The sequence below is a fragment of the Agelaius phoeniceus genome, chromosome 7 (assembly GCF_051311805.1).
Source record: "Agelaius phoeniceus isolate bAgePho1 chromosome 7, bAgePho1.hap1, whole genome shotgun sequence".
Classification (NCBI taxonomy): Eukaryota; Metazoa; Chordata; class Aves; order Passeriformes; family Icteridae; genus Agelaius; species Agelaius phoeniceus.
In genome coordinates, this window is record NC_135271.1 from 30,684,946 (window position 1) to 30,710,798 (window position 25,853).

At 37.8% G+C, this 25,853-nt stretch overlaps 1 protein-coding gene across 4 annotated transcripts in view; it reads right to left on the minus strand.

Annotated features, from left to right (window-relative positions):
- The window catches only part of METAP1D (methionyl aminopeptidase type 1D, mitochondrial), a 43,758-nt gene that overhangs the window by 17,168 nt on the left and 737 nt on the right, over positions 1 to 25,853 (minus strand). Inside the window, exons 2-4 of one of the 4 annotated variants that reach the window (XM_054636624.2) lie at positions 9,751 to 10,021; positions 4,314 to 4,480; positions 1,641 to 1,790 (exon numbers count right to left, since the gene is read on the minus strand). In XM_054636624.2, coding sequence (XP_054492599.2) covers positions 1,641 to 1,790; positions 4,314 to 4,480; positions 9,751 to 9,814 — 381 coding nt within the window. In that variant the 5' untranslated portion in view covers positions 9,815 to 10,021. Of the gene's footprint in view, positions 1 to 1,640; positions 1,791 to 4,313; positions 4,481 to 9,750; positions 10,022 to 13,864; positions 14,152 to 25,853 lie in introns of those variants that run through there. The other 3 variants (XM_077181402.1, XM_077181403.1, XM_077181404.1) reach the window with 3 other exon arrangements.

Here is a 25,853-nt window from a genome sequence, read left to right on the forward strand (position 1 = left end):
TGGGGGATCTTAACTGCCACCAGCTAAAGCACAGGCAAAAGCCAGTTTGGAGGACTGTGAGCAAGGTGGGTTCAGCAAGATAGCAGGAACAAGTGGAGGGATGGGACTCTTCAAGTAAAGCAGGAATGTAGAGTTTAGCTCATGAGACTAGGCTAAAAGAGCTTGGTTGGTTTGTTCAGTCTGGTGCACAGCTCTATTCTTGCATGAAGGGGAAGATTCACAGAAAGGCAGGAAGATGTTTAAACTAAAGAGCAGTGTTGGCACAAGAACAGATGAGCATAAACTGACCACAGACAGCAACAGGCTGGAAAGCAGAAGATGCTTACTGTCAATAAGGGAGGGTTTTGGAGCATCCTCCCAGTCAGTGGAGTCTTGAACAAACATTTAATTGTGTAAAACAGAGCTTACCAACCGTCTGTGACTGACCTGGGCTGTGGTTTTAGCACTGCAACTCCAAATACCAGCTCTCCCCTAGTACACAGGTCCTGGTTATGTAAAAATTACCTTATACACCTTTTGGCTCCAAAGCATTCATTATGCATGGGTATTATTTTGCTATTGTGTATGATTTAGCACATATTATGAACTGCATCATAAACTACACCATACTGAATACATGTGTACTTACACATGATAACAACCAAAGAGTATTTGTGGAAAAACTGCTCTCAGTCAAAACCCACATTGCACCCAGATCCTTTGGAAGCATGTATATGCCTTTAACTTTAAATGAGTAAGCTTTATTGTGCTGAAAAACAATTGAACATTAAAAAGTTAAACATGCAGAAAGCTATGGAAGATTAAAGCTTCAGGCAATTTTGTTATTTGCTATTCCAGCTCCAGAACTATACCTTTGTGAAAGAGTGATGATAGCTGAAAGAAAAATCCCCTTTTAAGTCAATGGCATTGACCTACAGTCCCCATCTATCTCTGCATCTCATAGCTACTCAACCCATTTCACCTTATCCAATATGCTATTACATGAAATACCATGGCAAGGCTAAAAAAGCATTTCTTCATCTGCAAAACCTGGTAGTAGGCTCCTCCCTCTACATTTTTTCTTGGGAGGTATCCTAAAAAGCATACTGTAGGAACATTTCTGGAAATCATGAGGCTTTACTATCAATGCACTCTGGAAAATTGTGTAGAATTTGGCCGCTGTTTTTCCCCGTGGCAGCTCTATGAGTGGCATTGGATCCCACAGCACAGAGAGGGCTGAAGGATGGATGGGAATGGAGAAGGCAGACCAAGTGTGGGCTTGTACACATGCAGAGCTGGAAAACATGACATATGAGGTAGATGGGCCATAAAATGAAAGGAAAAAATGTAGCATGTGCTTTAGGAGAAACTCACATGATTTAACACAATCTGAAGAGAGGGAGATGACAAACACAGAGATTTTACACCTGAGCCAGTAACTATGCACTACATAGGTCCAAAGTACAGAAATAATTAAACAGGCATATCATGAACTGAATCAAAAGTTAATAAATCCTTATTTTTTCAGGATCAAAGTTAAAGTTGGATGCACATAATAGGAAAGTTAAAAGAACAAAAAAGTAGGAACAAAACCCAAAGAAGTGAAAACATAAAAAACATAAAAAACACCCAAGCTGTTATGGGACCTCTGTAATTGTTACCTTTAAGCCCTTTCCAGCCAGAAGCAGGACATGACGGGCCAACTGACAAGCTTGACGAAGCCCTTGAATCTGATCTTCATTCTTAATTTCTATGTCGTCTCCCCAGTCTGGTACAACGCCTGTCGTCACATAGTCTGGCTTCTTTATGTGCTTGGAGAAAAAGGATTGAAAATAAAGATCAGAAAACTGAGCATGACAATGGGATCATTTTCTCAGATATTGCCTCCTGCTTCATGGCAGCTTGCCCTTTCTGTCGTGGTATCGACCTTCCTAAGCCATCAGGGCAAACCCTCAAGGCTGCCTCAGTATTTCTTCCACTGCCCTTTTGAACTTAACATTGCCTGTTACTACTGACTTACACAGTCTGTTAGCCTTCCAGTGCTGAAACCCCAGATACTGCAGCTGACTTCCAGCACAGACAGTCTCAAGTTAAGAAACTGGGAGAAAGACTTTAAAACTCTTCATTTTCTTTTGCAAAGAGGGGCATTTTCTACAAAAGGCATCTAAACACTGGAAGTGATGGGACAAGCATACAGAATTAGTATCAAAATTAAACCTGATCAAATCCTGTGTTTCTCATTCAAACAAAACACCTATTGAAAAATCCATGAGATTGCTTTTTGACTAAGAGAGCCTTAGGATTTAACTGATTTTAATTTAGAGGCTTTTACCCAATAATCTAGTTCATATGCTGTGTCTAAATTTGTCCATCTACAACATTACACAAAGGTATCCCAATTTGCTGTTAAGGGAAGTGTAATAAACCTTACTTTTTCCACACAAGATCTTCTCAGCCCTGATAAGAGGTGAAATCTGATTTTTTTAAAAATCCACATCAATTTAACAACGTTTATAAACATGAAAGCTAATAAGAACAGTAATGTCTTGCACAGAGTTGGAAATGCACTTTCTGTCAGAGGGTCCTGGGCTGTTTCACTGGCTGTGGAAGAACCCCTTTAACCATGACAGCCAGACTGATTTTCTGCCATGCTGGCCACAAGGTGAGTTTTGCACTGACTTCACAAAGTACACAGTCAAGCTGGCAGGCAGAAAACAAAGTAGGCATTTTGGCTGTGCACAAAACAACCCTATAACAACAGGGTGTAGGAGTAACAAAGAGTGAGGCAACTGATGAACGCTACTGGGATTTTAAATAGGAAGGCTACTGTTACTGTTACAGGTATTTTATGTCTAGTCTGATAAAAACTATGAAATTATCTTCAGCAAATTTATGTCAACAGAATTTCAGATCCCATTTCTTTAAAATAGATGCCATAACAACTGTAACAATATCCCATTGCAGTAGTTCGGGCCTTAGTCCAAAAAAAGCCAGCCAAAACAATGCCACTTGTTAGATTAGCAACTCCATACACAGCATCACCCTCACTGTCCCCTTGGAGGGCACTCACCTATTAACTGAGACATGATCCTACTGACCTCTAAGAACTGTGAAGGGAGAAGCCCAAAGCAGAGTACATATAAATGTCCATGGGGACAGTTTCACACCAACATCTTAAAAAACACTGTTATTTCAATGTGATTTCTGCCATACTCTGAATAAAAGTAAAAACTTTGCCCTCAACTTTTCAGAGTTCATAGATGTGGACTGATTTTTAGATGTCTGAAAACTCTGATCTGGGAAGACAACTTTTCATTATGACAATATATTTCTTCCTCTTTATCCTAAAAGAAGCATCTAAATACAGAAAATAAAGTTTTAAAATTCTATGATTTTAAGCTTTTGAAAATATATAGCACATGTAACCCTATGTTCTCCCTGCACACAGAGCTTCCACAGGCTCTTAGGGCTAAGAGCCCTGCTTCCATCATTCTTATCTGTTTTCCTATCTAACAACTTTTTAGTATATCTGGCCCATGGAAATGTCCTATATTTGGCATAAGAAATCTATATTAAAATACAAAACAAAATTGTATAAAGTACTAATGCATATCCTGAGAAGCACTGTTTAGAAAGGGTATTTTGGTTTCCTTTGGCAAAAGGAAAGATACTAAACAGTTAATCTCTATGCTGTAATTAAAGAGGGGAAAAAAGAAACGGAAAAAAAGGAAACAAGAAGAGGAGCACATGTTAAATTTGCATTTGCATCAAAAAGTCCCTTTTGGCTTTAAAGTAAATAAAACCAAAAATATATGTTGCAAGGAATAAGAACACTCAGGCACAAAAAAGACTAGTTTAAAACATGCAGCGGGGTTGTGGGACAGCTACCAGCAGGTATTGTATGTTCTTTTTCTGACATAACCAAATAATAAAATAATCAGCAAAATATAAGCATTTTATAATTAGCTTGCTAGAGATTTATACAGAAGGGGACTCAGATGATCATGAATGATTCCTACTGACTTGTGGTAAGACAGTCTACCATTGCTTCAAAAAAGAATCTGGACCCAGAATTGTTGACAGATGATTATAATACTCACATTTATTCTACTACAACTAAACAAGCCCCAGGTTTGAACTCCCTCATAACTAAATACATCACTGTGTTTAACATGGAAGACAGCTGGACATCAGCTCTCCTATTTCAAATACCAGACCAAGCAACAGGACAGTGATCCAACCCCCAGCTGTTGGACAACAAATACACTTGATCATGACTGCAATCAAACTCTACACTGGCTGAAGAACAGATTAGGTAACAGAAATTGCAGTACCTTAGGAACTTGGTGAGCTGGAGAAACCATGGCTGGCCAAACTACACTATAAGCATCATTTCTTTGTCCCTGAAAGAAGAAGCATCTTTGCTGATGATTGCTTGGATGCCTGAGTGGGTAGTTATGATTGCACAAAGAAAAGATTATGTGGCAGCCAGTCACAGAACCTGTTAACAGATAAATTAAAAAATATTAACATTTTTACAAAATGGAAAGCATACAAAAAGAAGGGCATAATGTAAAACAAAGCACAGAAGTCATGTAGCTGCTGAGGGTAATTCAAATCTTGTACCATTTAAAAAAGAGTAGAAAGAACGGGAAGAAATGAAAAAAAAAACTTTCCCAATCAATACTTTGAAGCTTAATAAAATATCAAATCTGTTTTGGCTTGATGCATTAAAAAGCAGCGTGGGTAAATTCCCCACAGTTTACAAACAGGAGGGATGCTCTAACTGGCCTCTGCTTGGAGCAATTTGCAGGGCTGCACTGCCCAAGGCTTGGCAAAGCAGTTGATAAGACACAATAGCAGGAAAAGAGAAGACAAAAAGGGGAAGATTTAATGTTACTTCATACAATATTTTCAGCTGTATTCTTGCAGAATTGGTCACAGATTTGAGCATAACAAAGATAATGTTGCTCTTTGTCTTGTTGCTCAAGACACAAAGAATAGTTCATTTTGGTCAGGGGGCAACAGAAGAAACTTCAGAAGATATTTTTGTCTTGGCCAGAAGTAATTGAAGGGATTAAAAGTGCAATTTATTTGGAGTATTTGAATCAGATTTCCATTTAGTTCACATGGGAATTTGGAAAGTTTCATAGCTCAAACTTAGTTGTTGGGCAATGATAAATTTTGCCCCCACAAAAAAAAAAAAAAAAGGAAAAAAGGAAAAAAAAAAACAGAAAAAAGAAAAATAGGGAAAGGACAATTGAGGCCCAAAGGCTCTCAGAGACATCAAAACCAAAATAATGCACCACAAAAGACAATGCTAGCATCAAAACCAGGAAATTCAAAAGGATTATTGACACTGCCCAATTACATTACAATTACACACAGTGTGTATTTCCACTACTCAAATGTTCTACAATATAAACAGGGTTTTTTTCCTGAAACACAAGTTTAACATAACAGTTGATCTGCTTCTGAAAAATGGCATTATGTATACAAATACAAGAGCAATCTTGTGGCAAGTAATCCAGATGAACAATTATTCTTCAGTAAAAAGTTTTTGTTTAAACAGAAGCAACTAAACATTTTTATATCACAGAAATTATGAAATTAATCTACTGCATATTTTGTAACTATGTAAAAATGTTTATTTCCAGAAGACTTTCTTTCACATCTTGCATGTTTTTTATTCTATTGTACCTTCCTTCCTTTCCTTTGGATGCATTTATCATGTTCAGATGCAGAAATTATCCTTCCACATGTGCAATCTTTCAAAGAGAGCCCTTTTACTCCATGACATACAGAAGATTTGAGTTATGCTCTGCTTTGGAGCCCCAAACCCAGACTGAAAGAGTTTCATCGGGTTTGCATTAGAAATGTTTCTTTGCACTGGTCAGGGTTACATTTAGGTACCAATATCTGAAAAGTTAAAACCTAGGTGTAGAAACTTTTACTCAAGCCAATTTTTACTGGGTTGTTTTTGTTTGTTTGTTTGTTTTGTTTTGTTGTTGGGGGTTTTTTGGTGGTGGTGGTGGGTTTTTTGTTTGTATTGCTTGGGTTTTTATCTTGGTGGGTTGGTTGGTTTGTTTGTTTGATTTGTTGACAAATAACAAAGTGAAGCTGAAGGGTGAGGTTCATCTCAAGCTCTCAGTATAGCCTAAATACCCAATGGAAGCTGCCTGCTTCAAAAGAGAAGAAAGCGTCTCCAAGGAAGTGGAGCTGCTCAGTTAACAGAGGGCTGGATTGATGTGGCAGACAATTAACTGTAACTAGGATTTAAACAGCAAACTCATAATCTGCTTTCCTAGAGTCTCCTTCTCAAAAAAAAAAAAAAAAATCATTGTCCAATTAACAAAAAACACCCAAATATTAAAAAAAACCCAGAAAGGGTCACCTAAACTGCAACTGTAAGCATGTCCTAAAAGCTCAAAGCATCCTACAAACTCCCTGTCTGGTTTGTACAAATTTCTGGAATTTGGAAGCACAGAATCTGCTAAGGCAGCAACTTTTAGGCCATCAGAAAGAGCAATCACTCTGACAGTGTAAGCCAAGGTGCCTCTTTACAAAGTTGAAGTAGCTTGCTTTTGGCACAGCTGAAGGTACTACAAATATATTGAAATCCCACACTCACTGATGTGGTTAGCTAAAGTCCACATGGACATCAACATGTGAACGTGTATTTTAAATGCTCTCCTTGATGCCCAGAATGCTCCCCGGGCACCTTGTAGATTGTATCACAATTTAACTGGGGAAGAAAAGGTGCAAGTGTGCTTGTCAATTATTCCAAATAAGCTCCCCCAAATACACACTCTTAAATACACTAAACCATATTCATGGGTGCATGTCTATCCACTAGCTCACATTCAGAAGGGATACCTTTTTATTCCAAATAAAATTTTTACCTCTATTCTCCCAAAGATACACTGCAAGTGTTGTCACAAAATAACAGGATAATAAGGTACTGTAGCCTGTTGTTATTCTACTAACTACTCATTATAAACCAGATGCATACAAAACTATCTACTACTTGAACAGATGAAATGAGACAAGCAAATAAGTATCACCATTCTAAAATACAATTCCTAAATTATATTACAAGAATTATAAACACAGGGCAACTAAACCTTTATTTGAAATACAAAAAATTATAAGAGAAAACATTCTCCTACAAAGTAAAAATAAAATTAAATAAAATGGCATTAAAATACAATGAAGTTACTGGTCTATAATGAAAATCTGGACTCCATCCACACACTTCCTTCCTTAAGAAGGCCTTCTAATGCCTCCACAGTGCCTTTTATTTTTCAAGCTCCGTATTCCCAGCTAATTCGATATAGCAACATCATCAATCACCTGAGACAGGAACAACTGTCTGTATTCTCCAAGTCTGGCTCAGAGATTCCCTCCTCCCCACCCCTTACACCCATCAAAGCTTTTCTCAGTGCCTTTATTTACTTCTGCAACACTGGTGCTCAAGCACATCCTTTTGTTAAGCTTTCTGTGTGTACTAATTACTGTAAGACAGTTCATACACGTGGCCTTTATGCATCTTCCAGCAGAAGCTGCAGCCACAGGAGAGCATGGTGTGTGAAGCTGGGTAGGCTGGTAACAGACCAGCACAGCCAGGACACAAAGGTGACCCTTTAGGTGTTTATTCTGTAGCCCAACAGCAAGGCTAGGTCACCTGGCAGAAGCAATAGAATACTGACTATCAGCTGCACTAAGAGAATGATCAGCAGCGTTACTGAGTCCTATGAGCAGCTCGGATGCACAGAAAATCCCTGCCAACCGCTCCGTCAGTGAGTCCCACTGTGCAACCCCGGCTGCCGGAGCCGCTGGATTCCTCAGCACACCTTCCAGACCTGCCTCTGCATTAACAGTGTCAATGTGCACTGTGAGCTCTTCTGAATTACCAGATGAATTTATCTTGTGTGGAAATTACATTTCTTTTCCTTTTAAACGAGTCAGTCAGAGTGGCTTAATATGGCATTCAAGAATTATGATGGGTGGGAGCATTTTTAAGTGACTGATTTTGCAGCACAGTGTGCCCTATATTTATTAGCCTTTTACTCTAGGGCTATTTTAATTGTTATCTGTTCATGCATGTTACACTATATAATGAAATGCTCTCATTTCACTCCTAGAGTGGAGAGTTTTTTATGTGTATCTCTATTAATGACCCTTAATTAAGTTGATTTTAGTAATTTAAATGTGATTTTCCTCTGGTCAAGAAGTATTTTTAACGGGAGATGTTGAAAATGAACTCTCACATAAGCCCTTTTCTAATGCTTCCTGTTTAACAGTTACAGCAATTTATCAAGCTATGTTTCCAATGAATGAAGTGTGGGGTAGCTGGGCAAAAACCTGCTCATTTACATGATTCATCAAATGTGATTGTTAGTAACCTTTTTTTTTTTGGTATTTATTCATGAAAGATTTCAATTTTCCAAGCAATTAACAAAAATATTACCAATGGATAAACTTCATGACAGTTCTGAGCTACAATAAATACAAGGGTGCCTCTTAAAAAAGACAAGAAATAAATTAACATATTTTAAAATAATTTAGTCATAGTATCAACAGAATCAGAATACCAAAATTATTTAAGATCACAAGAATTAACATTCAAAACTATTTAGGAAATAAAATCAACTTGCTCTTGATAAAGTTAACAACATCAAAAGCATTGTTTTGACAACTCTTCTCAAATTATGTGATTTAATCTTTCTTTTTAAACTGAAAAAAAAGAATGACTGTGGAGATTTTCTTAATATATATTCATTTGGAGGTAAAACACTAGAGATCTTTAATTTGGCTTGTCAGGTAATTTTAATACTCTAGCATAATTTAGGTTCTTCTTTAGCTTCTTCATATACTCATTTTGCTGAAACTTCTGAGGATTAAAGCTTAAAATGAGGTATTAAAAATCACTAAGGAGAACAATATGTGGAATCCAGCCAAGGCAACTAGGTAAGAATACATAGCTTCTTACTGCTAATTACTAAATGTTCCCATTTTTCAATCCAAAATAATGGCTGCGGTTTGAAAGACCTTTACTTGTAATTGTAACTCTAACTGTCTAATAAAACACTGACTTTGTAACCCCCCTGTTGCAAAGGTATGTCCAAGCTTCAAAAATAGGATGGGAAAGATTAAAGGTTCTTTCCAGCTCTGTGTAACCTGTGTAGCAGAAGACCAGCTCACATTTCACATGCAATAACCTGCGCATTTGCTAAAAAAAAAGAAAAAGAAAGAAAAAAAGGAAAAAACCTCCAAGAACAACATAGGGAAATGCCTGAGGCAGAAGTTGAAACTGATTGGGCAAAGTAGAAGGACAAGAGCCCTTGAAATTAAACAAAAGCAAATTCATTCTGTTGACAGATGTTGATTACATCAAAGCCATGAAAGAACTTTTTTTTGTTGTTTCTCTTTTTTTTTTCCTTTTTTGCAACTAATACCTCCACATTTCTGTACATTACGGATATAACGTATCTTAATCAACATAATCCAACACATCATAATTCTCAAATTTGGTAAAATTATATTATAAGAAGGTCTTAATGACAGGCTTCTCCAAACAAGAGTGTATTCACATGGTCATGTCTGCATACCCGTGCTGGTCACGCCATCATCAGCCCCTTACTTCCAGGGGTTAACTGCTCTGGCAGCCAAATAAAATACAGAGAGCGCTGTGTAATTATGGAGACAGTCAAAGGGCAGACTCTATTTTGAAATCTATTTGCACAGACAAGGTCTTCCAATTTCGCTTACAGGAAACAAGCTGGTAAAGGGGGTCTCCTCCTCTCCAGATGCTTTCCACACGTTTTTCCCACATCAGGAAATCGTGGACATGGACACCATGCAGGACTGTTTCCTGGATTGCAGAACTATGTCATTACAAGGAGAAGAGCAAGTCCCTGCTTGTGAGAAATATTTCCTCCTAATTGGATGTACTAGGGGAAAGCAAAACCCGTAAGGACTACTGAAAATGTGACTAGCAGCAATTTGTAAACAGGACGCAGCCACAGCTGTCACGATGGTACTGGAAAAGAGAAAGCAGAAATGAAAGGGTAAAAACACTCTGTTTTTAACAGCATGATTGGGGAAATGAAATATTCATCAGGATAGATGTGACTTCAGTTACAACAGCAACACACTGGTGAAAACTTCAACAACAGCATGCTTATGACCCTACCCTGATAAACTGAAACACAGGCCAGTATCTTGCAAACATTATATTCTAATTGGTATTGTTTTATTTAATTTTTCTGGAAATTAACGACAGAATTTGTTTAGTTAATAGAGGCATTAACAGAACTGTTCTTGTTACTCTCCTAAGAGGCAACGAAGCATAGCAATGGTCAAACGGTGACCGACTCCAGGGGAGAAGAGTCAGCCCCTGTGCCAGCATCACTGTGACCCCCCATGTCACTGAAAAAAGTCTGGTTTGGCCCTCAGTTACACTCCCTGCTAATTACAATTCTGCCCTTCATGCAGAGTGGAACTGGGCAATTTGTTGGCTACATGCCAATATAAATGAGTTTGTAAGTTTATAAACTATATGGAAACAGATTTTGTTTTGCTTTACTTACTATGATTTAGTCTAGACTAACAGACTAAAATGATGAATCAGTGCCTTCTGGAATAGTGCTGTGCTTCTAATTCATTATTCAGTCAAACTTAGGGCCAACAAAATAGCTGTTCTGCAAGTTGGTAAACTGGGAAACCACAGAGACTCAGAACCCCTTCTATTTACAGGAAGGATGACAGCCTAAGGGTACTTCATCCCAATAATAACAACATTCAAGTACCGGTGCCCAGGTCATGACAAGCCATGACCCTCCCCATAGCTCCTGCAGGAAGCTGGCTTGATGCCACCTTTTATCAGCAGCAACTGACAGTGCAACTTCAACAAACAAGAAGAAAAAAAATAAGTATTATATCCTTAAAATCTCCTTTGACCAGTTGAGCAGTTACAGAACTGCTCAACTGTATATATACACACACACAGTCACACCAAGGCAGTGTAAGAAATAAATTGACTGAGTAAAATTCTGGTATCATTAAACAGTACTTCCCCCTTTTATTATAGGACCTAAAAAATACAGAGTACAATCTAACTCTAGCTGAGTGATATTCATTACTATACCAAAGGAAATGAATTTTCTATTACAGAACAGGGGATCAAACTGTACAGACACTGTGAACAGAGCATTGCAGTCCTCCAGCACAGCCTTCCTTCCCACTGTTATTTCTACTACATTTTTCCTCTCTGACAGAAAAACGCAAGAAGAAAATAAAAAGACAGTGTTGTCTAAAGCAATATCACTGCAAAATGAGATAAGTCCAGTACAAAAGCTGCACAAAGCAATATTAAGGGTTTCAATCACAGTTACTATCAAGGGAATTTAGGCTCCAGATCACAGCATCTGGCAAATTTCAACTTCCCTGACTAGCAGGAGAAACATTCCTCTTATGTTACTGCATTCCTTTATTGAGTAAATTAATTTATCATAAAATGAATAAATTAGAATGAGAAACATATCTGTTCAGGCTTCCATATTTAAATACATTTTCCAAGTACTTTCTATCTATCTTTAGATTTTTTTAAAAGATCAGAGAAATTACTTTTGCTTGAAAGACTGGTTATTGTCTTCATGATTTTGATTTTGTAGGGAAGAAACAACTATTGGAACAAGTTAGTTTTAAAAATAGCACTTGTTTCAGATTAAAAAAATAAGCTATTCAAATAGTCCTTATATACATGACAATATCAAATCTAATTGTTTATATGCACCCACCCACAGCTCTAACATTTACTGAATCCTACTGGGTTAAAATCTTTTCAGGTGCTCTGTGAAACAACTGTTTTCCAAGTGGCATGTTTATGTCCTATACACATGCCTGACACAATATTAAATGTGAAAAATAAATCCTACTTTAACCTTTAAAATTTCCACCTGGAATGGAAAAAATATGTCTGGATCACCATAAAATCCTTAAAAGGTTTTCCACCCTTTCATTAAGCAAGCAACATTGCTGAAGTAAGAGTAATCTTTGCATAGGAAATTTAGGAATGCTCCTGAACATTGTATCAGCATGTTCCGTGTAGCTTGACACATGGAAAGAGAACAGGCAGTCAGTCTTTTTTCTGCAGTAACTATTTTCCGTACATCTACAGCCAAATCTCTAAGGACACAAGATGATTTCTGAATCATAGGTCAGTCTTATCTCAAAATTAAGGAAAAAAGTGCACATGGCCAACAACTTTGGGATGAATACCTAAATAAAACAAGATTACATTACTACTCATTTGGTAAAATTGACAGCTTGTAGTATGTCTTGCCTTGTGTTAAAAGTTGTTAATTACTTGTATTGTCCTGTTTTCATCTGAAAACACAAGTTCTGTTAGGACAGTAAGTGTTTACTGAGAAAACAGGTATGCGTCCTTCGCTAGAGTGATGAGTCTAAGGCTGGGGAATTACATCCTATGATCCAGATTTCAAAATAGAGGAGCACAGAGGTCTGAGGGTTTACAGCTTTTTCTGCTAAACTGCTGTGGCAGTGGTAGAAATAAGCTCTTATTTTTATTTCAAGAAAATGCTCTGCACAAGAAGATGTTCTAATCAAGAGATTGTGGCAGATAACTTGTAGCATCCTGATTAAAACATTTATTTTTAAACCCGTCAGTCATTACCATGTGCTATTTATGCGTAACTTGGAAGCTTATTCATAAATATGTGACATTTGGGTCACTGAGTGAATTATAATGATAGAATTATGGATCAAATTTGGAAGAGTAGAGTATAATGTTTGGGAGATGTTTTAAATGTTTTTTAAACACCTTTTACTTATCTCCTTGCTTAACATTTACAAAGACCTCTTTTTAGCATAAAAATCTCTGTTTCTCAAACAGTGATACAGGAAGAAGTTGTTTACATTTTCAGAAGTACCAACATACATCACTTATGACAAAAAAACCAAGCACTCCATAAGAAATGCTCAATCACTGTCAATCATACACACTAAAATATACAATAAACCAAAGCATGTGGTATGAACTGTATTAGATTCAAACTGAACACAGAATTACAACTATAACAAACAAAACCCAAATAATTACTAGTGACTCACAGGCCTATTTACACATCTCACCAAACTATTGGAAAGGTAGGTAACCATAGAAACCTGTTAGCCTAAATTCAGCTCTTGAAAATTTGTATTTAGTTTAAAATGCTGACAATTCTGTTTCTATTTGACAAAATTCATATTTTTAAAGGCTTCAGTTCTTGCTTTGGTGCTTAAATAAATGCCTAAAATTATTTCATCTGTTGGTTACTAATAATTTGTCTTTAATATTTGATTTTACCTGAGCAAAAATTGCAGTTTACTCTCAGTAATACAAAATGTTAATATATTTAATATTGCAAATTAATTTCTAACATTTCTTTAATGACTGAAATTAAATAACAATACAAAACAAACACTTCTGCACTTACTATGAAATGTTTTGCGTATGGACTTTTTTAAGCGGCACACCAGCAGAAAAAAGAAATTACTGAAATTAACTGTTAAAGCTGAAATGCTAATAGCCTTTTCAACTTATACTTCTTTTTCACTGACAATTGCAATTTGCATGGCTTAAAATTTAATACTATCATTAGTACTAATGTCCTATATTTTACTTCATAATCTAAATGAGTAAAATATTATTTTTGTAGTTCACTGGCTCTTATACTCAGGCTGTAATGTTCAGTGTGTATTTCATTATGTAGATGAGCAATGGAAGTTGTCTAACATGATTTAAATGGGTCAACAGTATTTTCCTATTCACATTAATCATCCAGACAGCCACACACACAAAAAAATAGCCTTGAAAACGAACCTAGGAAATCCCTTTTTCCCAGTGACTCTTCCCAGCACTCCAACAGCAGCAAGCACATGCTCCGGGAGAGGGGAGCCCCGGGAAGGCGGAGGCCAAGGCCGGGCCCTGCTCCCCTCGGCGCGCTCGGCTCCCGCCGCTGCCGGCCCCGCTGCCCGCGGCCCCGTGCCAAGAATGATTCTCGTCCTGCCACGTTCAATGGGAGCTGTGTGTTGACAAACTGAGCAAATCTGAATCGGCAAAATTCATTCTTGGCACGGGGACACACAACTGTGCTGAAAGCAAAGGCGCGCTGCCTGCTCCGCTGCACTGGCAGCCGGCTTCTCCTGGCGTAAACACACTTGTCAGGGCTCCCGCTGAAGTCAAAGGACACAGGATGAGGCCGTTTATTGCCAATTGTTTATAAAACACATCAAAATTAAGGGTTCTATTCTCAAGCCATGTAACCACTATCTACAGCCCACTTCATATATGGCATATGGCAAATAAAATGGCAATTTATAAATAACATGGCCCTTGTGTAGAAAGGGAAGCTGTTCTAAAAATGATAAAGGGGAAGAACATGAGTATAAAACAGGCAGAAAGTAACAGAATTATTGTGTACTAAACATTCAGACTAATTTATTTAAAAATAAACCCCAAACCCAAACCAAACAAACAAAACCCCAAACCAAACAAAAGAAAAACAAAACCAAAACCCTCATTTCTGAGCTATCTTCACCAGGTTATTCACTCACTTTGTACAGTTTATTGGACTATTCTACTGTCTGATTTTCTAAGCTAGACAGAGTAAGCAAGGAGTCTTTGCAAGAATTTAGGTCTCGAACTCCTTTTTCTAGACTGAAAAGGGTTTATACAGTCTTTTCTGCACAGACGGTAAATCCATAATAAGAAATAAGTGTTTTGCTCTCCACAAGATGAAGATAATCTAACTTGCCAGCAAAATATGACAGGCAATTCTCCTGAGCATGTTTAGCTACCTTGTGTGCACAACTGGGCAGTAATCTATGAAATTCTCTATAGGGACATCCATTTAATCAATTACTAATCTGTAAACTCAACTCAGAACTTCTGGATTCAGTCAATTACATGCTAAGAATCCTGCTGCATACTTTTTTCACATGGAAAATGTGAAGTCTATCTCAATCTATACTCATGGCCTATTAAAAAGTGATGTGACTGTGAATTTGAGTCTTACAGCTCTGGCCACAATTTCATGGCTCCTGATCTGTATTCAGTAGGCAAAGAGCTACAATGAAGTTGATTCTGCTGTGGCTGCTCCCCTGGCAATGGCACAGTCCTTGGAAGCGCTATGCCCATGCCTGGGCCATGCCTGCTCATCGTGCAGTGGCTGGTAGCCTATTGTCCCCACTTGTCACACTGGAGGAGACATGAGAGAACTGCTGCCTTTCCCCAGACACTCCAGCAGATTATTTTCATCGGGTTGAATTTTCAGCTGCCAACGCCCCACCAACCTGTTTGCCACACCCACCTGGTTTCCACAGCTGGGGATACTGTTGCAGCAAGCTCTGCCAAAGTCTTTCCATCAGCTACCTCACTCTATACCTGATTTTGTGAAGCAGCTTTTAGAGAAGAGTTATTTGGACAAAACAACCTCCAAATGAACAAAAACAAGACTGTCTTTATCAAGGAGATTTTAGAAACAGCCACTTCAGAGCAATCTTTGGTTTGCTCTGCAATTACATTCTTGCCAGAAAACATCTATTAGTTAAGGAGAGTACTCTACAACTCAAAACTCTTAGACAACATAATGGTACTACTCAGAAAGCTGCTGGGACAGTTATACCAGTAAAATAATTCTTGCTGGTACAACTTGATCTTTTGGAGCAAGCTTTGATATACGCTTTCCCAGAAGAGAACTATTCTCATGAGTTGAGACTCTGCTGATTTAGCAGGGTGTGTTAGAGCATGAATAAATTTTTATAAACCCAGACAAGACCCGCTACTGTATTTACTTCTTTAAAGAACACCCATTTCTACCATGATTCACAGAATTCTGTTAATAATAATAATAATAACCAGTGCAGAACAACCAGAAATGGCTTGGAGAGGTCAACCTGCCTAGCCACCTCAGAAGAGTTAGTTCAAAAAGGACGTGGCAATGACATTAAGCCTTGTCATCACCTACCATTTCATGCACAAGGCACAAGTGTGATTTGCTGCTCAGATCTGCACAAATGACTATGGGCAACACCTCCTCTCAGTGTCAACCCAGCATGTCTTTGTGAGATGTTTACCTACTTTGTCCAGTGGAAAAGGACCTCAACTCAACAGCACTAGATGAGTTTACAAGCACACTCAAGAGCTGAGAAGTCAAGCAGAATACAAATAGATCTGCAGTGACTGCATCATTTCTTACATAAAGCATGTCCATTTCACATGGAGGGAAGCTAGGAGTTTACTATTGCTTCTGCCTAACTCCATCTTCACCTGTGTCTATCAGTAAATCTGAGACTTCCAGAACAGCTGGAATTTATATGAGAAACAAACTTGCCATTTCTTTCAATGTTATGCCACATTTGTTGACTTTCTTTTTTAAAAAAATGTATAAGGCAGGATGCAATGTAAATTTATGTACAAGAAAGCATGAAACAGATAATCTGAGAAGTGTACAAATTTCTACACAGAACATCTGATATGCTGTAAGTAACAATGTATAAATTCAGACGGTGTTATTACTGCAATACCTCTTTATGGTTCAAAATAAGCTTGATCTAAAATGAAACATAACTTTAAACAGGTTTTAACAATGAATACCTGAACATAAACATATTTAAAATGTGAAACCTGGAGACTTTATAGAGCTGGTTAGAGTGGCTGTTATTTATAATCTAAACTCAAAAGAACATTGCGACTTTCAAAAATACCCAGGGAAGTTTTCTCAGGCTGCACACTAGAGAGTATGTCTGCCAAAAGACCTCCAAGGAGCTCTGAAGAGCCCTTTATTCTTCCTTCTAAGGCTTGCATGCAGCACAGCAGCCTGTTGAACACTTGGGTTTTAACATTCTCCTTTTTCTTCAGAAATTATGAAGGGAAAGACATTACTGATTTGGAAAGGACATAATCTCTAAAAGAACAATGAACAAACTTTCCATACCTTGTTTCAAGTCATACAAAGATGGTAAAAAATGACCAACTGAGAAGAAACCCTTATTATACAACAACACAATTTTAATGTTTTGAAACAGTTCCTCTTAAAAAATCTTCTAGAGTCTGTTTTCACCCTAGATAACGCTAAAGGCCAGTGGTGTGATCTGAACTGGTGAACACAAAATATTACTTTTCAAAAATGGGAACTACAACTTGGCTTCATACAGTGCCTTCATACATGGTGTGTTATAAATTGCTTTAAATACTGGCAGGCAAACAGCCATTATGCACTCAAGAGCTCAAACATAACAATACTCAGCATTTTGATAGAGCTTTTCATCTTCAGAGTGCTTTAGAAACAACTCATTAATCTCAACCAATGCACCTTCAAGGTAGATAAATATCTGCGTTGTAGGTAGAGAAAGCCACAGAAAGTTCAATGACTCATCCACAGCCATGCTCACTACCAGCCCCAATATCCCTAGCTCCTGGCTCCTAGCCTCATGAAGGACCTGAGCCCCACTGTGTGTTGAGCTCACACCTTCTCTTGAGCCACAGAGCTGCAGGAGAACTTATTTTACTGCGAGGCAGTGGCAGAGTGCCCTTTCCCAAAGCTGGTAAGTTCTCAAGGACTGCTAGCTCCCTCCAGGATCACCAGCCCCAGGAAGTGGGAAGTCCATGAGACACTAAAGTGAGACTCACAATATAGATTCTCAAAGTGATTCACCATCAAGCAGTGAGCTGGAAAAGCCTCTGCGCTGGCAGAAGCCTTTGCCTCTCTCCCTGTTTATTTCTAGCTGCTGCATAGACTCCAGAGCAGCATATTCCAAAAGTCAGACAACAGAACCCTGAAGTCTCTGGCCTCTGAGTACTGCCACAATTCAAGAAAACAGCTTCACTCCTCTGGTGTTCTCTAACTATTAAAAACTTGTAATGAAATTTTGCCTTCAAGAATTGTAATTCTCTTCCCTGTTGGTGACTGGAACAAAAATTTTAACGTGATTACGCTGCATGATTGTACTTTTAACTTTCTGAGTTTTAAAAGTATCAGATATGATTCCTCTTAAACCTCAGAAATACCAGGAGTGTCAAATCTGGAGCAGATGAGAAACGTGGAAGGTGTGAACAATACAATACACATACTGTGCTACAACAGACTTTATATTCCCTTACACAGAGAAAATGAATAATGACCTTTTAGTAATAACATATTAATTTCAGATGTTTATTAGTCACTAGATTAAATATATAAATCTGACAATCCTTATCTGTTTATTCTTCACATTTGTGAGCCTAGGGCTTAGCAAGTTCTCCAGCCACTGTAGTTCCTCACTGGGTAAACACTCATGTTTAAAAGTATAGGTTAATCAGACAAACTGTTACACTAACAGAAAAACTAATCCCACTTTTTCTTAAGATATCGAAGAAAAAAGTCTCTCTACAAGTAATGGTATAACCAAGCACAAGCAGCAAAAGATAAATGAATGGCAAAAATGTATGTAGCTAAAAGAGTTCTGCCAGCCTGCCCAGCTGACCTAGATATAAAAGGCAAAATAAGAAGAAAGAAGCAGCCTTTAATTACTCTTCCCCACCTTAGTGTTTTAAACTTATAAAGAAAAAAAAATAACAAGCCCACATAATCCAAAACAAAATGAAGAAACAACTCCTGATCATTAAACAGAAATTACAAGTTCCCCACACTTAGAAGACTTTAAAGCTTATTATTTCATTGATTTAAAGTGAGCTTGTGTCTGACTGCCAACACCATGCTTTTAAAAAAAGAAGTCAAATCTTCAACTCCCAATGAAAATAAGGGCATATAAGAGCAAACTAAAAATATAACATACAGGAAATAAAATTAGATTTAATTACATTGAACATTAACATTCATTCTGCAATCACAAAGAAATTCTAAAAACATTTTCTAAATTAAAAACTCCACTATAATATTCTACAGCTAAAATAATATGCAATCTTTATATAATGTAGTTTTTCCAAAAGAAGGAAACAGATTAAAGAGCAGCATGCAAGAAAAAAATTTAAATCTGCAATTCTATCCACTAAACTCTGGAAGCCTAACAATGATGATGCAGTAAAAAACCACCCAACATCACAACCGTAATGCCACAACATTTTTTGCTATTTTGTTTAATAACTCATCACTTTCTTTGTATGCAGTAATGAAGAGATGTCACAGCAACTCGTGTCTGTCTCTGTGCGCTCTATTCTTTCCTGCTCCTGTTTTCAGGGTAGGTTAAAAAGAATCTTTTCTCCTAATCATCAGCAAACCAGTACCAGATTTCACTTGTGGTAAAGTATGCTACCCATCAGTACAAGGCAATGCTCCATAAAAACAACAAAGAAAATAAAAAAAAAGCAAGAGGCAAGGTCTGAACACATTTTTCTTTCAATTCCCTTGGGAATCGTGGTTCTATAGGTCTTGAATTCCCAGGCAGAGGGGATCATGTTCATCAGTTATGGCAGCTCCTCTGGGCCTAAGTCCAGGTAGACTGCTTGTCTAAACTTGATGAAATATAGGCGCCATCAGGTAACAGCAGTGCTTGGGGAGACTCCAGAAATGTGTAACTGAAAACTAAAAAATGAAATTCAAACAAGGCTGTAGCCAAACAGCCTCTTTCTACAGGATGCAATAACTGCAAGGCAACGAGTTTACAACATACAGACTGCTCCTTATATATGTTCTTTTGCCTCTTCACATAGATAATATGAAAGCTGGATTGGGCAGACAAGCATATTTTAAAAAACACAGATTTTAAATAGAAATGCTTAGGAAAGAAACCACTGTGACAAATACAAATAGCTTGAATAGACAAAACATTAAAAAGAAGTCATTGCCCTGTAACCCACTCTCCCTCCCACTACATTACTTCAAAATATTTTCAAATTAAATTTTCATGCTAATAAGTATTGCTAGATCAACAGCACTGGGATGTGGTGTCTAGAAGCACTGCAAGCCACCCATCACGGCACATCATCATGTCAAACTGTCAAAAGAGAAGAAGAGGCAGCAAGACTCTCACTAGATGTGCATTTTGAAGTGCTACAGGAATATGCTTGTTTGGGAGTGGGGAAGGAAGGAGGAACCAAAAAAGGAAAATTACCAATGCCCAGTTGGTAAGATCATTGTAACTGGGTGTCCCAAAGGTAGTCTTAGCACAGAAAAGGCCTTTTCAGACTGCAAACACGATCAAGTACTCCATAAAGCTTTGAAATCACAAATTGCAGTGGACCAGCAGAACTGTCATTGAAGAATGCTCAAAAGCATCTCCTAAACTTTTGTTTAAATTTCCTCTTGATTCACAACTGTCACAATCAGAACATCATGTCTATTATATCCAAATATCATGGAAAGGAAAACCAGCTTAGATTTCATGACACAGACCTCCACTGCAGCTTTAGCATCAAAACAGGTTCAACACCAGAAGTAGCTTGCCTTCAAGGTGACTGCAGCCAAAATCCACATCTCTTCAGAATAAAAAAAAAAGAGAATACCAGAACACCACAGAAATATTTTTTGGTATCCTCAACCTTACACTCCAACTACAGCTATACATGGAAAGCCACACAAGAAATGAGGTTAACTGTGCCAAACTGGCTGAATAGGGTTTCCCCTGCACAGCTAGAGAACACCCATGACACACAAATCCCAAACTTTACAGACTATGTGGTATGTTGTTTTTATGTGCACCTTAAATTCAGCTTCTGGTCTAGGTAGGGTAATTCAACGCAAAAACTTGAGTAAAGGAAATTCTGCATGTAAATCTAAAAAGCACTTTACCTATGTCCACTGCTAAACTGCATGTTTGCCTGGTAACTTAGGAGCAGCAGGCACCAGGGCAGGCTCAGGCCCTGTTTCATCCTGCTGATGCTGTGCTGCCACAAAACCCTCCAGAAATTACTCCCTCAGTGCTAGAGTTTCTCCATCCATCAGCTAGTGCTCATGATTTCAGCCTCTTCTGTCTGCTTGGCTACCTGCACTGTGAGCTCTCAGAGGCAAAATAAAATGTTTTATTATATGTTCACAGGACATTTGATCCTGTGATTTTAGGGAGTGAAGCTATCTGCTCTAAAATAAAAGGTAATTCACTATTTGAGGTCCAGAATTTCTTTAGGAATGATTCAATCCTTCATTCTTTCTCCTCAAACACTTTATATTACTCTAAACAAGCTTAGAGACCTGTCATATACTCTACCACTATTCTCGATGTTTTAAGTAACAGAACATGCAAGGACCAAGTAGCCAGACACTTCACAGTTTGATCCTGCACATAGCTTTGGCAGGATCATCTTCCAGTACAGATTTGAGGAGTCTGTATTTTTGTTCCCTTTAATTTAATCTCTGAAGATTGTGAAGTGGTATTCTTTATTTCACTGATTTGCTGTATGAGTATAGAGGAGGTTAAATCAGTTATTTAGTTCTTTGCAGAACAACACTGGAATTTGTGTGTGTTGGTTAACACTGCATTTGTGAGCCTGAAGAGTAAAAGACTGAAGCAACACCTAAAGGAGAGACAAAGATTGCCTTCTTTGCTGCCCAGAGGCAGCACTGAACTGAGTATCTTGAATTAAATCACAGACATGAATTTCCATTTCAGACTTTCTACCCTGTTACATGGTATAATGTTGAGCCTTTGCTTCTACATCTGCAGGCAGGTGAGGAAATGCCAGATGACAGCAGGCTCTGGCAGGCAGTGTAGAAGTTGTGCATGCCAACAGTCCTCACTCCAGACATCCCCATGTCCCACTGTGAAGACAGAGACAGCACTGTAAAATCCCCTTTGGAAGCACAGCAGCAAGACACCTCCCTACAGCGGGGCATCCCACTTTCTTTCCAGAGTCATTCCCAGAGCTTCATGGTATTTTCCTTCAGGGTCAGTAGCCTATGCACAGAGGTGGACAATGGCCCTTCAGCAAATCACCACACCAGGGCAGCAAGCTTCTGCAGATGGTGGAAAAGCCTCAGAGCTCTGCCATAGGAATGGAAAGAGGAAGTAGCTCTTTTCTGCTTAAAGAAAGCTCCAGGTGAGCTTTAAGGAGAATTCTGCAAAATTCAAAGTGATGCATACAAAATATATTTCCACACAAGGTCAATTTTTTCTGAAGAATTATGGCTGGGCTTACTTTTCTTAACTTCTGGCATATGAAAATGTACCTGTGTAATATATTTATCACAGACTAAACACTGGCAGATACAGGACACTACCTGGGACCTGAGCACCCAAGACATAAGGCATGCAGAGCAGAGAAAGCATTCACAAAAAGCTGAACCTAAGTTCAGCTCCTCGGGAACTCATCATTAACTTTGTCTCCATGTGGGTTTTAGCTGCAACCACAATGGTGACACTCTGGTGCCAGGGCAATGGGCACCTTCCTACAAAGGAGAAAAGACTTCTTAGTCTGAAATGAATGGCTACAAGAGTAGGTGTGGGTCACTAAAGCTGTCGATGTGGCAGAAAATGTTGGTTTTCAGCAGCTGTTCAGGACATCTGCTAATGACTTTCCTTCATTTAAAGGCAACCCTAGCTAACACTGAGAGACCTGAGCTCACAGAGAAACCACACCCTACACATCCATCCACAGCCAGAAGTGATAGATCTCGTCAGAAAAAAAGACACAGTGTGCTGCCAACAATACATTACCTCTCAACTGAGAGAACGATTAAACACTTTATTGAAAGGGGAATATTTTTCTCTCATGCCTCAAACCATGAAAGTGCACATCTTCCCCAGAGCTGCTGCACAGTTGAAATGGGAATAATTCCTTGCCTGCCTGATTAGTTTCGAGACAGGGATGAAACTACCTTAGGATCATTTAAAAAATGTTGAAAGTGTACTACAATCAAATGGTTTGAACTTCCACCATGCATCACTTGCAGCTCATAATGCTAATGTTAAATTCTGGAGACATAAGTCTGTCTACAAATTAATGGAAAATCTGAATTAATACTTTCTTCCAGCTAATTGCCCAACTCATATATTGCACAGTGCAGCCAAGCACATTAGATCTTGAAAATTCTCTTGCACAAGTTTAAACCACTTTTTCTCATTTGTGAAAAAAAAAATCAGAATTACAGGACGTATTTAATTGTAAGTCTGGAATACCAGGAAACAGTCAAGTCTCCCCAAAACTGTTATCTGTATATTCTATGGTTAATTTTTGAAAAAAGAATAGGTTAAAAGTACTGGAAGTTACTATAGGTGAGTATTAATTGTTTGAGTTGTACATTTCTGAATTTCTTTTTAACAGTGAGAAAAATACAAAGTGATAGTTCTACCATTTGAATATTAATAGTGCTAAGAAGATTTTTATGATTCATTCTTAACATGAAAATGGTATCTAATATGCTGAAATTTGTGATTAAATATGCTTATCAAAGAGCAAGCTATAACAATTTTTAAAAAATAAATATAACTCCTGTTTCAAAATGCCCCATCAGAAAGATGGAAACAGACTGGTTCAGTAGCATATGGCAGCAAAAAAAAATCTGAAATGAATACTTTGATTTCAGGAAAAAAAAAAAGAAAATAATCTAATTTTGAGTCCTTTTACTTCCTCTTAGAAATACTGAAAAGTTTGAATTTTGTAAAACCATGAGAATTACCAAGGTCTGCAGATTAAAAAAAAAAGCAAGAAATTAACTGTATCAGAAACACTGCTCAGGAAAAGAGTCAGTAAAGCAGGTATTTTATTTATTTAATCACTTCCCAGATGGAGACCCCATAGCACACTTCTGTCCAGTAATATGCAGAGTCCAACATAAAATGGCAATTTAAAAGTTCATTACCAGTTTTACCCTCCTAAATGTCAAAGCCATGTCTGACCAGAAAGAAAAACTATGTAAAATTACTTATTTGCATTCTGTCTAGAGCATATAAACCAGATCACTTCACATTGCCTCAGTTACTTGCTACACCTTCTTTATTAGCCCAACTAATGTTTGTAACTTGTGTAGTGCTTCAGAATAGTTTGATGATTTTCATATAAATACCCTTCTGGAGAAGGGTTTAGTATTCCTTTAATATACACAGTTTTGGCTAACCTAACTATGAAATATAGAAAATACTCAACCATGCATTACTGACAAGGCTTGTGAACCAAACTTGTGACCTATACAGCCCAAAAAAGAAAGAAAAAAAAAAGAAACCAAAACCCCAAGCAAACCCCAAATAATTTCTAATGAGACTTGGCACTTCTGTGCAAACTTGAAAGTGTGAGGCTCTGAAGTTGTACTGCAACAGAATCAGCTCCAGCTATGTCCCTCTTAAAAAATAAAAAAGACTTAAGGCATTTTCTTCTCATTTTACTAACAGAGGGGGAAGAGTAACATTCTTTAAAAAAATTTTGAAAACAAACATTTCTGAAAGGCTCTGTAGTCACAGAAGAAGAAGAAGGATCCCATAACATCTCATATTGTGTGGTGCTGGAGACAGCTATGGTTCCAGTCAGGGGCAGTTTCCAGGGTCCCCACTGAGGAGCCTGGGGGGAAACCCAGTTCCACAAGGGGCTGAACAAGGCAGCTGAGCCCCTTACCAAGCAAACAGCCAGCCTGGGAACACAAACCTCACATGCAAGGGATGTATCACACCCCACCAGCCTATACTGAATTGACTTTAAAAACCTGGCCCATAGTAAGTCACGCAGCTTAGCACAGAATTCTTATTCATCTTTAGGGAAGCACGATCAGGAATCAGTTATATCAGTATGGAACACAAAAGTAACTCAATTTACATGGGATGTCTTCTCATCAATTATTTCCCTGTAGCTCTAAACCCCTGAAATTTCATTATAAGAAATTAGGGGCTTCTACTCTACAATAATTCACCTGTATAAAATAAATAGATCTGTAAGAGATTACTATGCTTTAAACCATCTAAGATACAATTGTAGATATAAATGCAGTTCTTCCATGTGTCCTACCTTATTACCAATAAAGTAGCACAGATTCAATTACAGTAATACCTGAAACTGTGATAATATCTAATCAGACCATTTACAAGCCAGTGAATCAGCACACAATCCATACTATTTCTAACTACAAACTGTGACAGTGACTTGATGTGTCTGTGCTCTGGGCACTTCCTAGCTTTCTTTTATGAAATAATAAATTCAATTCACACTCTTATGCATCACCTGTAAGTTTTTTTGAATACTCTTCAAGAAAAGGTGCCAGCTAAAATGCAGTTCAACCCATTGCTAGTCCACTCTGAAATGCAGCATTTGAGCATACAATATTTCACAAAGGTTGGTGGAAACCACTCACACCCTAAAGAGTTGTGTGCCTTCTCCTTGGGTTGAAAGTGTTTGAATTCTGATATTAGCAAGGCAGAGACTACTCAAATAACTTCCCTATATGATTACTGAAAAGTACTTTTTAATTTCCTCGTATTTTTCAGTCAATTTTCTTTTTTAATAAAGGGGTTTTTTAGGCTAGCCTAAGTCCTTCTGATATATGGATAAAGCATTTAATCAGTATACAGCTTCCAAGATCCCTGCTGCTCAAATGAACTTATGCAGAAACAATTCCATAATAAAGAAAACTTTCATCATTTATAAAAATGTAACATCAGATATATTAAAAAAGAATAAGAGGCTATAAAAAAGTAACTTTTGTTCAATTAAGATGGAATAGATAGCCTTAGGTGAACAGAAACATAATTTAAATTACTTTTGTCTTTCGGTATTTGCAAATTAAATTATACTGAACTGTCCGATTTGGGGAAAATTGGATTTTGTTTAATCAGTCTTGTCTTAACTATGACAGTTTCACTTTCTAAGGCTCTGTAAAAGCATATCCCCTAGGGAAGCTGAACAAGGTTTGATGCCTGAGCGGAAGGTAGGAAGGCTTAGCAAATGTAATCCG